This window comes from Canis lupus, chromosome 36, assembly GCF_048164855.1.
Source record: "Canis lupus baileyi chromosome 36, mCanLup2.hap1, whole genome shotgun sequence".
NCBI lineage: Eukaryota > Metazoa > Chordata > Mammalia > Carnivora > Canidae > Canis > Canis lupus.
In genome coordinates, this window is record NC_132873.1 from 29957638 (window position 1) to 29974074 (window position 16437).

General features: G+C 36.9%; 1 protein-coding gene across 3 annotated transcripts in view; it reads left to right on the plus strand.

Annotated features, from left to right (window-relative positions):
• The window catches only part of HIBCH (3-hydroxyisobutyryl-CoA hydrolase), a 96748-nt gene that overhangs the window by 16012 nt on the left and 64299 nt on the right, over positions 1-16437 (plus strand). For all 3 annotated transcript variants that reach the window (XM_072813191.1, XM_072813193.1, XM_072813192.1), the window contains 3 exons: positions 6938-7078; positions 8748-8832; positions 11256-11336. In XM_072813191.1, coding sequence (XP_072669292.1) covers positions 6938-7078; positions 8748-8832; positions 11256-11336 — 307 coding nt within the window. The remainder of the gene's footprint in view (positions 1-6937; positions 7079-8747; positions 8833-11255; positions 11337-16437) is intronic.

Sequence of the window (16437 nt, forward strand, 5' to 3'; positions counted from 1 at the left end):
AGGTGCCTTGTGGCTCAGTTGTTTAAGTGGCTGCCTTCTGCTCAGGTCATGATCTCCCGGCCCTGGGATCAGACCTGCGTCAGACTTCTCCCTCTGCCTCTGCCCTTCCCCCAGTTGTGTGCATGCTCTCTCTTCTCCCTCTCTCTCTCAAATAAAATCTTAGAAGAATGAAGCTGAAAAGAACTCAGGGAAAGAAAAATATTGGATCATAAGTGTAGATTTAGGGAACTCAGCGAATCCCAAAAGGGTAACGACATTTGTATCATAGGAGTCCCAGAAGAAGAAGAGGGAAAAAGAGATTAAAAAAAAGTTTATTTGGAGAATGTTCATGTGCACTCAAAAAGAATGTGTATTCTGTTTTAGGGTGAAGTGTTCTGAATATATCTATTAGGTCCATCTGGTCCAGTGTGTCATTCAAAGCCCTTGTTTCCTTGTTGATTTTCTGCTTAGATAATCTATCCATTTCTGTAACTGGTGTGTTAAAGTCTCCTATTATTGTATTATTATCAATGAGTTTATTTGAGCAAATATAGCTGAAAGTTTCCCTAATTTGGGGAAGGAAACAGACATCCAAATCCAGGAGATATAGAGAACTCCCATCAAAATCAAAAGTAGGCCAACATCAAAACATGTCATAGTAAAATTTGCAAAATACAGAGATAAGGAAAGAATCCTGAAAGCAGCAAGAGAAAAGAAATCCCAAACCTACATTGGAAGACAAGGTGGGCAGCAGAGCTCTCCACAGAAATTTGGCAGGCCAGAAGGGAATGGCAGGATATATTCAATATGCTGAATGGGAAAAATATGCAGCCAGGAATACTTCATCTAGCCAAGCTGTCATTCAGAATAGAAGGAGAGATAAAGAGTTTCCCAGACAAACACTAAAGGTATTCATGACCACTAGACCAGCCCTGTAAGAAATATTAAACGGGACTCTTTGAGTGGGAAAGACCAAAAGCAACTAAGACTGGCAAGGAACAGAGAAAATCTCCAGAAACACCAACTTTACAGGTAATAAAATGGCACTAAATTCATATCCATCAATAATCACTCTGAATATAAATGGACTAAATGCTCCAATCAGACATAGGATATCAGAATGGATTAAAAAAAAAAAAAACCCAAGACCAACCTACATACTGCCTACAAGAGACTCATTTTAGACCTAAAGACATTTGCAGATTGGAAGTGAGGGGATAGATAACCATCTGTCCCACTAATGGACATTAGAAAGCCACTTAGATCAGACAGACTAGATTTTAAACCAAACACTGTAACAAGAGATGAAGAAGAACATTATATCCTAATAAATGGGTCTATCCAACAAGATGATCTAACAACAAATATTTATGCCCCAACTTGGGAGCAGCCAAATATGTAAATCAATTAATAACAAATATAAACTCATTGATAATAATACAATACTATAACACACCCTTACAGCAATGGACAGATCATGTAAGCAGAAAATCAACAAGGAAAATCATTCAAGGACTTTGAATGACACACTGGGCCAGATGGACGTAACAGATATATTCAGAACATTTTATCTCAAAGCAGCAGAATATACATTCTTTTTGAGCACACATGGAACATTGTCCAGAATCAATCACATACTGGGTCACGAATCAGGCCTCAACAAGTACAAAAAAGTCTGAGACCATCCTGTGCATATTTTCCAACCATAACGCTGTGAAACTTGATGTTAGCCACAAGAAAAAAATTTGGAAAGACCACAAATACATGGAGGTTAAAGAACAGCCTACTAAATAATGAATGGGTTAACCAGGAAATTAAAGAAGAAATAAAGAAAAATACATGGAAACAAATGAAAATGAAAACATGACAGTCCAAAACCTTTGGGATACAGCAAAAGAGGTCATAAGAGAGAAGTATGTAGGCCTACCTCAGGAAGCGAGAAAAGTGTCAAAGGAGAGCAGAATATACCACCTTTAAAAATATCACTTTGACATGTGGATTATTTTGAGCTGAAGGCAGTCAAGATCCAGGAGACTAAGGAAGAGCTTTTTACCTCCCTCTCAACTGCCTGAAAGAAACTAGAAAGGAGGATTGTACTAGGAACAGAGCAGGGATACGCGGAGTATAACTTCTTATATTTGAGACTTATCTGCATGGCAGGGCAAACACTTGCTTACCAAACATTTGCTCTTTTTACTTCCGGGTGAATTGCTGTCCTTCCCATTTGAAGTACCAGACCCAGTTTCTTTCCTAATGTCAGGATGGTTTATGAGCCTCAGTTACCTGGCTGCCTTTGGGTCTCACATCTTTGTGGAGCCCCCGTAAGAAATGAAAATTTTCTACTGTTAATCTGTCTGTATTAGTCTTAGCTAAGAATCTGGAAGGGTAGGGGGAAAATTATTTGTCCTCCCCTGCAGTTTTGTGAAATAAAAAGATTATGGGAATAAGAACTTCCACAGTACTGACAGAAGCTATGAAAGGGCCTAGAGGAGGAGTTGGAGGGTCAGAAAAGTTACTCACCATCTACCTTCTCACCTACTAACACAAGTGGATCGGTAGGTACTTGGAAGAAAATCTGAGAAGCCGGGCACTTCCAGCTGTTAGAGTCAGACTGCGAAGGAGAGGCAGTAGCTGAAGTCTGGGGAGGGCTGTGTCTGCTTGTGGACTTGGCATCCCTTTTGGTCTGCTTTCTTTTGTGATTTTTATGTATAGTTTTCTTTTACCATAATTTTTTTTTTTTTAGTACCAACAAGGTATGAAAACAAGTCATATGACTTAATACTTTTTTTGAGATTAAAAAAATGTATTGCTATTTCTAAAAGGCAGAACTTAGAGGATGAGTAAACACCACAACAGATGTGTAAGAATGTAAGGAGAAACACTATTTTACAATATCATGTACCAAAACATTTACATACTGGAAACTACAAAAAATAGCTCTCTTTAAATGATTTAACATTTGCTCTTCCTTATATCCAGTTGAATTTCCAGTGGGAGAACAAAAATGCTCATGGCTCTCTGGCCCTTTTTTCATGAAAACTCTTCCTTAAAACCTTCTGGAGTGCTCCATGAAGTCAGTGTATGGTTTTAGCAGGAAATAGGGGCTGCTGTCCGTGCACACATATATGCATGTTGTCCTGTCTTCCCAATTCTTCCACATGTGGGATCATTACTGGGGTCCAGGGGACTGATGGACAGTCAAACAAGAAAGTCCTCTGGAATAAAGTGTATTAATGAAGTTCCCTTCTGGAGATGGCTTAGCACCTTTTAAACCTAATCTATTATTATTTTTTTTTAAATTACTTAAAATATTGGTTTGAATAGGTAGTAAATATGTATGGTACAAAACTGAAAGAGTTCAAAGGGGCCACACAGCAAAAATTCTTTCCACCCCTCTCTCAAATGTCTGATTTTCATTCCTGGAGGCAACCATTTTAGCAGTGTCTTGTGTATCAATCTAGAGATACATTCTATGTATAAATATATATGTGTCCATGTACAGAGTGGGTGGGTGGTATTGTAAACACACTGATTGGGAGATCCCTGGGTGGCTCAGTGGTTTAGCACCTGCCTTTGGCCCAGGGCGCGATCCTGGAGTCCCAGGATCGAGTCCCGCGTCGGGCTCCCGGCACGGAGCCTGCTTATTCCTCTGCCTGTGTCACTGCTTCTCTCTCTCTCTCTCTCTCTCTCTCTCTGTCTATCATAAATAAATAAATCTTTAAAAAATATTTAAAAAAAATAAACACACTGATTGTTCATGGCCCAAGTAATTCTAGGGCTAGGTTCTATTTAAATCACTTGACTCCACTTAAAAATTAAAAGACTTAATTACTGTGTATATACTTTGTATATACTGCGTATGTGCTTTTGGTATGTACATTTTGCTTATCTACTGAACCTCAGTAATTTTTTTAAAAGATTTTATTTATTCATGAGAGACACAGAACAGAGACATAGGCAGAGACATAGGGAGAGGCAGAAGCAGGTTCCCCACTGAGCAGGGAGCCCGACGCAGGACTTGATCCCAGGACCCCCGGATCACGACCTGAGCCAAAGGCAGACGCTCAACCACCGAGCCACCCAGGCACCCCCGAACCTCAGTAATTTTAGAAACCTTTGTCACATGTACCTAGTAATCCATTTGATAGTTACCATTGTGTGAAAGATTTGCATTGATGTACAGGCATACCTCATATTATTGCATTTTGCAGATACTGTGTTTTTTTTTGTTTTTGTTTTTTACAAATTGAAGTTTTGTGGGGACCCTGCATCAGTAGAGCAAATCTATTGGTGCTATTTTTCCAACAGCATTTGCTCACTGTCTCTGTGTCACATTTTGGTAATTCTCACAATGATTAAAAAAATTTCACTATTGTTTTGGTGAACAATGATCAGTGATCTTTGATGTTACTGTTTAGTTGTTTTGGGAGCACCATGAACTGTGCCCATATAAGATGGTGAACTTAGTTGGTAAATGTTATGTCTGTTCTGACTGCGCCATCGACCCACTGTTCTCTCGTCCCCCTCTCTGTAGGCCTCCCTTAGGTCCAACAGCACTAAAATTAGGCCAGTTACTAATCTACTATGGCCTCAAGTGAACAGAAGAATCCTATGCCTCTCACTCTAAATCAAAAGCTAGAGGGCAGCCCGGGGGGCTCAGTGGTTTAGCGCCGCCTTCAGCCCAGGGCCTGATCCTGGAGACCCGGGATCAAGTCCCACGTTGGGCCCCCTGCATGGAGCCTGCTTCTCCGTCTGCCTGTGTCTCTGTCTCTCTCTCTCTGTCTCTCATGGATAAATAAATAAAATCTTAAAAAAAAGAATTATGCTTTATAAATGGAATAACAAAGACTGATGACAGTTTATCTGCTTACAATATGGTTTACTGAATATTTTAAGCCTACTGTTGAAACCTACTGCTCAGAAAAAAAGATGTGTTTCAAAGTATTGCCAACTGACAATGTACTTGGTCAGCCAAGAGCTCTCATGGAGCTTGCTCACACAGCGTCTATTCTACAACCCTGGATCAAGGAGCAATTTTGATTTTCAAGTCTTACTATTCAAGACAGACATTTCATACAGCTATATAGCTGCTATAGAGAGTGATTTCTTTTTCTATTTTTTTTGAAAGATTTTATTTATTTATTCATGAGAGACCCAGAGAGAGGCAGAGACACAGGAAGAGGGAGAAGCAGGCTCCCTGTGGACAGCCCAATGCAGGACTCGATCCCAGGACCCGGGATCACGACCTGAGCCAAAGGCAGATGCTCAACCATTGAGCCACCCAGGTGCCCCCAGAGAGTGATTTCTTTGATGGATCTAGGCAAAGGAAATTGAAACGCTTCTGGAAAAGATTCACCACTATAGATCCCATTAAGAACATTTGTGATTCATGGGAAGAAGTCAAAATATCAACGTTCACAGGAATTTGGAAGAAGTTGAGGGTTAGTCATCTAACCCTCATGGATGACTGGAAGGGTTCAAGACTTCAGTTCAGTGGAGTAAGTAACTGCAGAGATGGTGGAAATTGCAAGAGAGCTAGAATTAGAAGTAGAACCTGAGGATGTGACTGAATTGCTGGTAATTTTGTGATAAAACTTTAGCAAGTGAGAAGTTGCTTCTCATGGATGAGCGAAGAAAGGGATTTCTTGAGATGGAGTCTACCCGTGAGAATTGCTGGAATGACCAAGGATCTAGACTGCTACGTGAACTTAGTAGATAAAGCAGCAGCATTTTGAGTGATTTGACTCTAATTTTGGAAGTTCCGCTGTGGGTACAATGCTGTCAAACAGCGTCGCATGCTGCAGAGAAACTGTGAAAGGAAGAGCCAATTGATACAACAAACTTGACTGTCGTCTTATTTTAAGAAGCCGCCACAGCCACCCCAACCTTCAGCATCTTCCACCCTAACCAGTCAGCAGCCATCAACATGGAGTCAAGCTCTCCGCCAGCAGAAAGAACCCGACTCACTCAAAGTGCAGATGGTGTTTAGCGCCTATTAGCAATAAATTACTGGGTTTTTTTTCTTTGCACAATGTCAGCTTTATTCAGTCATAAAAAAGCGAGGTTAACATAATTACCAAGCAGGTCCAGGCTTCCAAGATCAATGGCATTTTTTTTTTAAAGATTTATTTATTTATGATAGACAGAGAGAGAGAGAGAGAGAGAGAGAGGCAGAGACACAGGCAGAGGGAGAAGCAGGCTCCATGCCGGGAGCCCGACGCGGGACTTGATCCCGGGTCTCCAGGATCATGCCCTGGGCCAAAGGCAGTCGCAAAACCGCTGAGCCACCCAGGGATCCCCAAACAATGACATTTTACCATGTATTTAACTTGGCTTCTTCAGTGTGGCCTCTTCTTAGTTGTAGAGTTTAGTCGTCAGGTTGGTTTCTGGGGTGTTTAGAATGATTTCATAGTCATCTAGTTATGTTTGTGGGACAAGGTGAGCCTAGGGCCCTCCTGCTGTGCCACCAAGACCTCCATAAGTTACTTTTTTTTTAAAATAAGATTTTATTTATTTATTCATGAGAGACACAGAGATAGAGCAAGAGGCAGAGACCCAGGCAGAGGGAGAAGCAGGCTCCCTGCAGGGGGCCCGACGCGGGACTCGATCCTGGGACCCCGGGATCACACCCCGGGCTGAAGGCAGCCCTAAACCGCTGAGCCCCCCCGGGGATCCCCATAAATTACTTTTTAATGAAGATACATACGTTGACTTTTCAGACATAATGCTGTCCCACACCTAATAGACTACAGGATAGCGTGAAAGTAACTGTTACATGCGTTGGGAAAAAAAAAAATTTGTTTGACTTTATTGCAATATTTCTTTTATTGTGTGTCTGAAACTGAATCCACTCTGAGGTATGCCTGTATATGGTTTATGTTGGCTTGTGACAAATCCTTAATGAATTTTATCCTAAAGTTATTTTTTATTTTTATTTATTTATTTTTTTTTAATACAGGGAATGTCTAAGCACACAGATGCAGCAGGAGAAGTACTATTGGAAAGAAGAGGTTGTGCAGGAGTGATAATACTAAACAGACCAAAGTTCCTAAATGCACTGAATCTTAATATGATTAGGCACATTTACCCACAGCTAAAGGTTTGTAATTTCCTTAAACAAATTGTCTGGATCCTTTTAAAAGCGTATCTCAAAAGCGCATTTTTGGTATTCTCTTCTGCAGAATCTATGGGACCAGCACCCAAGCCCCATTGATTTCTTGAGTGTTCCCTATTCGATTATCCTGGAGCATTTCTAGTGGCAAGGAGTTCATGGCCTCCTGGGATAGCCCCTTCCACTTTTACATACCTCTAGGCTGGTGTGTTTTACCACTCCGCTTCTCTGACCTTTAAGCAGGGGTACTCCTTGAACCTCTTGGGATAGGAGTATACAAGTCTAATCTTACATGTGACAGCGTTTTGACAACTGTTTTTGAACTGCTTGGCTAGTCTATTCTTAGAGAAGGCCATAAAGTTTTCTATTTTTTTAATAGCTTTTTTTCTAGATTTTATTTATTCATTCATGAGACACACAGAGAGAGAGGCAGAGACACAGGCAGAGGGAGAAGCAGGCTCCACGCAGGGAGCCCGATGCGGGACTCGATCCCGGGACCCTCAGATCACGACCCGAGCTGAAGGCAGACGCTCAACCCCTGAGCTACTCAGGCACCCATCCTAAGCTTTTCTATTTTAGAATGCACGGTGCAGTGGAAAAGCATGACTTACAGTCCAACTACTTTGTTTGAAACTTGGATTTCTATGTATTGACTGTGTAGCCTGGCAGTGGTAATCTCTCTGTCCTTCATTTTCCTCGCTGTGAAATGGGGATGATAGTATCTCACAGGATTGTGGTGGAGATGAAGTTAAATAGTGTGCCTCACATGGTCAGCCACAGAGACTAATCCTCCCCTGGTTACCAGCTCCTTAATTTTTCATTTGATGAGTCTCTCTTCCATACTGTTGTATCTATTTGGGACACTGTATAATACATTTCTAATAAAAAGAGATAAACCAAGTGTTTCAGATTGGAATTGGACTAGAATGGAAGAAAGTAGAATCTTCTATGTTAGAATGCCATATTTCTATTATTGTAGTCCAATACTGCATTAGCTTTTTGGGCAGCCATGTCTGTCTAGCTACATCTTTCATTGTGTGTTTATATTTTTAATCTCAAGATTAAAATGTGTAGAATTTATAGAACGCCTGTTAATTTTTCTGTCTCTGGTTAACTGAGTTTTTAGTCTATTTTTGTTTTTTTAAATTTCCATTGGTTCTTGATTCTTTCATCTTATTTATTGGCTGTCCTTACCCACCTCAAATCATTTCAAGATTTGATCACTACAAGTGGTTTCACTCAATTGCTTATCAATGTGTCAGGACAGAGCCTTATATCACCACAATAGAAAAGTTTTGCTCTATTTTTTCACCAGATTTATAAGCTTCTGTAACATATTTTTAAGCCCATACTTTTTCATCTTGGTCTCAAAGTTGTCACGACAAAGATTGAAGATGCCATCATGCAATTTGGATCACAAAATGTATTCATCTAGCAACTTTGTTGAAATAGTCTCTAATTTATGTCAGAAAGGAAAATGAAGTTGGGATCCATTCTTTTGGATGTACTTTATAAAGCTTGTGCTTTATATATGTATTGATACGTATCTAGCTGTACAGATGTATATATGTATGTATATGCATATATATGCATATAGATTTTTTTTATAGTTTGTATTTATAATATGCTTTTACCATCTTCTTTTGCATTTGGATAGAATTGGGAGCAAGATCCTGAAACTTTCCTGATCATTATAAAAGGAGCTGGTGGAAAGGCTTTCTGTGCTGGGGGTGATATCAGAGGTAAAAACTAATCCCCCCCCCAACTAATCTAAATGCTTCCTCCCGCCAATAGACTGATAAAACTCATAGGAAATTTTTGTAATACTTCGTAATTTGCTTTCATCTTAGAATTTTTTTTGATATTGTAACTTAGCTATTGTAGCTAATATTAGAAAAATGAAAATAGCATTTTTTAAAAAAAACTACATATGTACTCTTCATATATCCTATTTTTCTCCCTGAATTATTCTAAATAAAATGTCCAGTTGTGGTATGGGAGTCCACTTTTTTACTTTAGGTTAGCTGATATTCAGCAGTTCAGTTCGTCATATAGCCTGACAATCTGGCCATGTTGAGTGACTTGTCATTCTCCAAATATGACATTTTCTGACATTTTACTTTGACTGCCTGTGCTTTTCCCCAGTTCATGATCCCAAAGCAAGAATATACTTAATAGAATTTATCCAGTTGTCAATATATTTTTATAGGTGTTTAAATAAATATGCTGAGATAGGATAAAAAGATTAATTCTCCTTTCTAATTCTTTGAGTCATTCTGTCTGTATTTAGTTAACAATTAAAGACAAAAGAGAAGAAATGTTTGGTCTCAGGATCAAAGTCATGTACTTATCCCCACTGGTTGTCAGTATTTTATATATACTGAAAAACTGTTTTCATATTTTGTATTTTGTTTGTTATGGAAATGGTGGAGTCCAGGGATGGTTTTTCCTTTGGGTTTTTATTTTATGTGTATATGTGTATATATACATATATATATGTTTTTTGTATTATGTTAAAGGCAGTACTATCAGATTGATTTATTTACCAAATTTGCAAGTTTACATAAACCGTTATATTTGGAATGGAAAGAAACAAGCTCGATTTAGGGCATAATTTTAGATATCTAGTAAATTTAAAGTAACTGAATCTTAATTTTAATTTTAAATTCTGTTAGTTTTTATTCTATTTTTAATTGTTAAATTTTTCAGTTGCTTAGATAGATTTGTTAACTGAATTGTGTTTGTTTTGCCCGCAACATGAATATTTTTAAAATACTGTTTTCCAGCATGGAGCTAACCTATCTTCTGGAGTTGGGCATGTGGTCTTGTCATTTTACAGATGGGCATAGCCTTATGTATTATTTTTAGCTTCTTCTAACTGTGAACTGTTTTTGCATATAGGCCTAACTTTATGTTGATGTTTGGAAATACAGTTATAAATAACAGATTTATTTTTGTTTACATGTATAAAGGTGTGATCTTCAATTCTAGGAAATTTAGTTGTTTTAAAGATCATAGTCCAAAATGATAAGTGGGCACTTAGAAAAAAATTTATTAAATGCTATTATAAATGTCATTTAATTTTAACTTAGCAATTGATTAGAATAAAATAAAGGGGAAATCAAAGATGACTTTTGAGGTAAAAGAGTTTTATTCCATAGGCAATATAATTCGTACTCTTGTCCTTTTAGAACTGCTAAGTAATGGTAAGGATTGACTAAGAAACAATAGATGAGGGCTTGGAGGTGGGTATATATCAGTGAAAGCCCCAGAATGACAAAAATAGACACCAAATCTTTCTTTTAAAAACCAGGAAAAGAAGTGAACATTTGAAACATTTTGAAGGCAGATATATCAAAGTTCCGAAATTAATCTAAAAATCTATAGTCAATACTTTTTATGTAACTCTTTCCCATAGAAGAAGAGATATGTTTATATTTGAATTCGAATTTGAATAGATAATTCTCATAAGACTTAATGACAGGAAAGACATGAACTTGCAATATATGGAAGAGAAGGTTTGGTAGTAGTCTTACCATTGACTGGAATAGGAGTACAGTAGATGCTCAATAAATGTTTCATGGTGAAATGAATGTGGCAGAAATATTTAAATAGATGGTATATATTTTAGAACTGTGTATGTACATGCATGCATGTGCTTATATTTCTGTTTGTATGAATAATGTACCTTGTTTTAAGACATTACCATTGGAAATGTATATCCAACAACTGTTTATTCTGGTGCTACAGAAAAAAGTCAAAATGAATTTTGTAGCAATAGGTAAGTTCTAAATTAGGTATAACGCTTTGTAAGAAGTATTTAAGAATTTTTGCCTTTAAGTTTTGACATTGGCCCATAGATCTGGGACTAATTGCGCCTGTGGCAAGGACTGTTCAAAACCTTAATAAACCATTCTAGAGTTTCCCCAGTACTTAATATCACAATATTTTAAATTTATTCTCTTTGACTTTATTAACTAGAAAACAGTTTTTTAAAGTTTTCTTTTAATTTTTAAGTAATCTCTATGCCCAATGTAGGGCTTGAACTCACACCCTGAGATCAAGAATCTCATGCTCTACTAACTAAGCCAGACAGGTGCCCCACTAGAAAGCACTTTTTAAAAATTTCAAAAGGTTTTTAAAATTAAAAAAAATTTTTTTGTAGTGATCTCCGAAGGTGGAAAGGCAAACCAGAAGATAGCTCAAGATTTCTTTAGAGAAGAATATATGCTGAACAATGCCATTGGTAGGTGTGCTCTGAGAGCTTTGAAAATGGAATCAAGAAATAAGCTGCACAGTATTGTTAAGATGTATCAGTAGACACTTATTTACTCTTTTATATACTGTATATCAGGCATAAATAAAGCTGCTTAAACTACTCTGCTCGTTCCAGGACAATTCACACTTTAATATTAGTAAGCTGTATTTAATTACTATTTGTCCTATGACCAATATGAACACATGGATTCTGATCATATGATTGGCTTTTCTGGAAAACAAAAAACTTGGGTTTCAGTTTTCTACATAAAATAAAGTACCATTTCTTAATTCTTAAGGAACTCTGGGATGAAAGTGTCTGCATAGTTGATGTTCCAGATTTCACTGGAAGTGAAAGCAGTACTTTGATCAAACATGTGTTTCAATTATTAAATTGCAGGGGATAATATAATTATATATCCACTTGCTAGGATTAACAGACATTAATATTTTATTTTTGCTTGATGTTTTAAGATTTATTTGAAAGAAAAAGAATACTACAGGTTTTAAACTTTAGTCCAGTTTGTTGCTTCCTCAGTGTCATTTTTTTCTCTCCCCAGAAGCAACCATTGTCATTAATTTTTAGTGTGTTTTTTTTAATTTTTTTTAATTTAAAAAAAAAATTTTTTTTAATTTTTAGTGTATCTTACTAGGCCATACTTAATATTTTTACTACATACTTATGAACACAAATGTTATTACTTTGTGTTTTTGAAATTGATGTAAGTAATATTTTACTGTATATATCACTCAAAGTTTTTAATAACATGAAATGTAACTGTTCCCTAGTATTATGAATATCTCCTCAGGACTTATTTGTTCTACATTAATTGATATTTTATTTCAAATTTTTACTAATACAGATTGTTATGTATGTTCCCTTAGTGAATATACAATAGTTTCTCTAGAAATAATAGAAGCAGAATGGATGAATCATAGTTTATATGTCTTCAGTTGTTTCTAGATTCTAAAGTATAAGACCTTATTTTCTGTATGTCCTTTCCATCATTTTTTTGTGTTAAACTTTGCATGTCTGATATCTTATTGTGACTTTAGTTTGTATTTCATTGAATATTGGTGAAATAGAAGGCGTTTTCTTGTGTTAAATAATCATTTAGGGGGGATCCCTGGGTGGCTCTGCAGTTTAGCGCCTGCCTTTGGCCCAGGGTGCGATCCTGGAGTCTGGGGATCGAGTCCTGCATCAGGCTCCCAGCATGGAGCCTGCTTCTCCTTCCTCCTGTGTCTCTGCCTCTCTCTCTCTCTCTCTTTCTCTCTCTCTCTCTGTCTATCATAAATAAATAAATAAATCTCTAAAAATAAATAAATAATCATTTAAGTTTTCTTCTTTTCCTTTCTTTGTTCATCTTTCTGTTAGATTTTTTTTACTGATGGTGTAGGTCTTTATATGTTCTGGATTCCTTACTCAGTAGATTATACATACTGCAAGAACACTTCCCTCTGCTACTTTATCTTTTGGTATATACAAGTTTTTATTTGATGAGTTGAAATGTATCCATTGTTTTCTTATATGATTTCTGCTTTTTTGCATTTAAAAAATCCACTTAATAACACTGATGTTATTAAGATGTTCTCATATTTTCTTTTAATAGCTTCAGTGTTTTGTTTCTTTATACTTGTCTTTAATGTAGTTGGAATTGCTTTTTTGCATGTGACATCATTTAACTTTTACTTTTCAGCTAGAAAGCCAGATACGTTGTAATGCCTTTTATTGTAAAGTTCATGCCTATTTCACTGATTTTAATGATGCCTTTGTCATATATCAAGTTCTTATGTGTGACCTGGTTTGTTTCTGGGCTACTTTGTTTACTGGTCTATTTATACTTATGAGACTACAATGTCAAAATTATTACAGCTTTAAGATATGTTTCTATCTGATAGTATAAGTTGCCCTAGTTTTCTTTTAGAATTGTCTTGGCTGCTCTTGGGTTTTTGATCTTCCATATGAGTTTTTAAATTATTTTGTCTGGCTCCACAGAAGATTCCACTGAGTTTTTGATTGAATGACAATTATAGATTAATTTAGGGTGAGCTACCATCTTTCATATTGAGTCCTCCCATCTATGCATATGGCATATCTCCTTATTTATGCAGACCTAAAAACTTGCAGAATGATAATTACATACCATAAAACTCATGCATTTCAAATATATATAATCAGTAACTTTTAGCAAACTTGTGTAACTATCACTCTAAATCAGTTTGGAACTTTTCAGCAGATTTCACTTTTTTTTTTTTAAAGATTTTTTATTTACTAGAGACAGACAGAGAGAGAGAGGGAGAGAGAGAGAGAGAGAGAGAGAGAGAAACCAGCAGAGGGAGAAGCAGGCTCCATGCAAGGAGCCCGCCGTGGGACTCGATCCCGGTTCTCTAGAATCAGGCCCTGGGCCAAAGGCGGTGCTAAACTGCTGAGCCACCAGGGCTGCCCAGATTTCACTTTGTATGTCCTTTAATGATATTTTATAACTTTCCCATAAAGATGTTGGTGCCTTTTTTTATTTCTTAAAGTTTGTTCTTAGGTAGCATGCTTTTTTTTTATTATTATTATTAGTACATTAATGGTAGTTTTACTGTTACATTTTTTGTAATTTACTATTTTTAGTATATTAAAGTGCTTTGGATTTTAAATTTGGTTCTTATATCCAACTCTGCTGAAATTTGTTATTCTAATATTTCTGTAGATTCTCTTGACTTTTCTACATAGGCAATTATGCCATCTGCACATAATTTTTTTCACCTCTATCTTTCCAGTCTTTATGTTATGATTTTTCTTATATTTTGGCTGGGAGCTCTATTAAAATATTGAATGATTACAGTGTTGTCTTATTTCTGATGTCTGTGGGAAAGCATTTAAACTTTCAATTTTTAGTGTAGTCTTTTTGTATACACTTTTGAAAACCAAGTTACAGGTATTAGTTCTATTACAAATTTGTTAGGGGTGTTTTGTTTTTTTGTTCAGTGGTAGTGGTAATCCTTATTATCTAGGGCTTGAGCATCCACTTTCTCTGGCTTTTTCTCTTCCTTTCTTGGAAGGAATTTATTGACTTCCTGGCCCAGTGGATAGTTTTCCTAGTCATATTTTGTGAATCTAATAAGATGAGCTTTTATGCAGTTAGTGCATTTCATAAGATATGTGGGCCAGAATTTATTTCTGACTCAAATATATATTCACTACAATCACTGGCTATAGCTTCACTCAGCTATTGATTTTGAGCTTATTCTGGCACTGGTGGATTTCCTTTGTTTGGCTTTGAATTTGGAGTACATTTTTTTTTTTTTTTTTTTTTTTTTTTACCCCTGGAATTACTATGTCTTTAAAGTAGGAGTAGGGGAAAAAAGGCTATTTCTTTTTTTTTTTTTAATTTTTATTTATTTATGATAGTCACAGAGAGAGAGAGAGGCAGAGACACAGGCAGAGGGAGAAGCAGGCTCCATGCAGGGAGCCCGACGTGGGATTCAATCCAGATCTCCAGGATCACACCCGGGGCCAAAGGCAGGCGCTAAAACGCTGCACCACACAGGGATCCCAAAAAAGGCTATTTCTTGATTGAGCTTAGTGAGCCAGATTGAATGGACATCTCTCACTTCTTTGAGTCTAAACTTCTGTGTATCAGATTTACTTAGAATGGCTTATTCATTTTGAAAATTTATACCAGTGACTCTGCAGTGATGAAAATATTTCATATCTGTGCAGTCCAGTGCGATTGCCATGAGCCACCTGTGGCTAATGAGAACTTGGAATGGTGTGAGCAAGAACCTGAATTTTAAATTTTACTTAATTATAATTTCAATAGCTGCTTTTGGCTAGTGGCTACTGTATTAGTGCAGTTCTACACTAAATAAAAGGATATGAGAAAAAATCTCTAAACAGTTTAAAGAGTTTGGTAAAATATTAATATACAGAGAGAAAACCTTCAAGGTGTAATATCAATACATTGTAATGATGTATTTTGTTTAGTAAGGAATTTGACAGATTCTGGCTTTATGCCCTGCATCAGGTAGCTTCTAATATTATATAGCTGGAAAAAAATATATATATATACACACACACACACGTACAGCTGAAATGGAGTGTGTGTGTGTATCTCCATCCCAATCAATAGAGAAATTTTTAAAAAGATTTTATTTTATTTTATTCATGAGAGATACACAGAGAGAGGCAGAGACACAGGCAGAAAGAGAAGCAGGCTCCTTGCAGGAGCCCGATGCGGACTTGATCTCAGGACCCCGAGGTCATGCCCTGAGCCAAAGGCAGACACTCAACCACTGAGCCACCCAGGTACCCTGAGAAATTTCTTTTTTATAGTTTCTATGGAATTATAGTATCCTATAGTTTACAGTTCAAGATTGAAGGTAATTATAGTTCAAGATTGAAGGCTATGTAAGTTCTTGCAAATATGAAATTAGAATGAAACTCATTCTAGAGTTGTGCCTTGATGGCTCATTTGGCAACTTAGAAATACTTATAGAACTGCTAGATGGGTTGAAACTGCAGTTTTATCCTTCCATGTTGCATGGAATATTACTCAGCTATAAAAAAGAATGAGATCTTGTCATTTGTGACAATATGGATGGACCCTGGAGGGTATTGTGCTAAATAAAATAAGTCAGAGAGGGACACCTGGGTGGCTCAGTTGGTTGAGTGTCTGCCTTTGGCTCAGGGCGTGATCTTGGGGTCCTGGGATCGAGTCCCACATCAGAGTCCTCATAGGGAGCCTGCTTCTCCCTCTGCCTGTGTCTCTGCCTCTCTCTCTCTGTCTCTGTGTCTCTCATGAATAAATAAATAAAATCTTAAAAAAAAATCAGAGAAATACAAATACCATATGATTTCACTTATATGTGGAATCTAGGAAACAAATGAATAAACAAACAGCAGAAATATACCCATAAATACAGAGAACAAACTGATGGTTGCCAGAGGGGAGGGGAGTGAGGTAGAAGTAAATTGGGTGAAAGGGGGTGTGAACAATAGTCTTCCAGTTATGGAACGAATAAGTTGCAGGAATGAAAGGGTACAGCGCAGGGAATATAGTCAATGGCATTGTAATGGTGTTGTATAGTGACAGATGAGA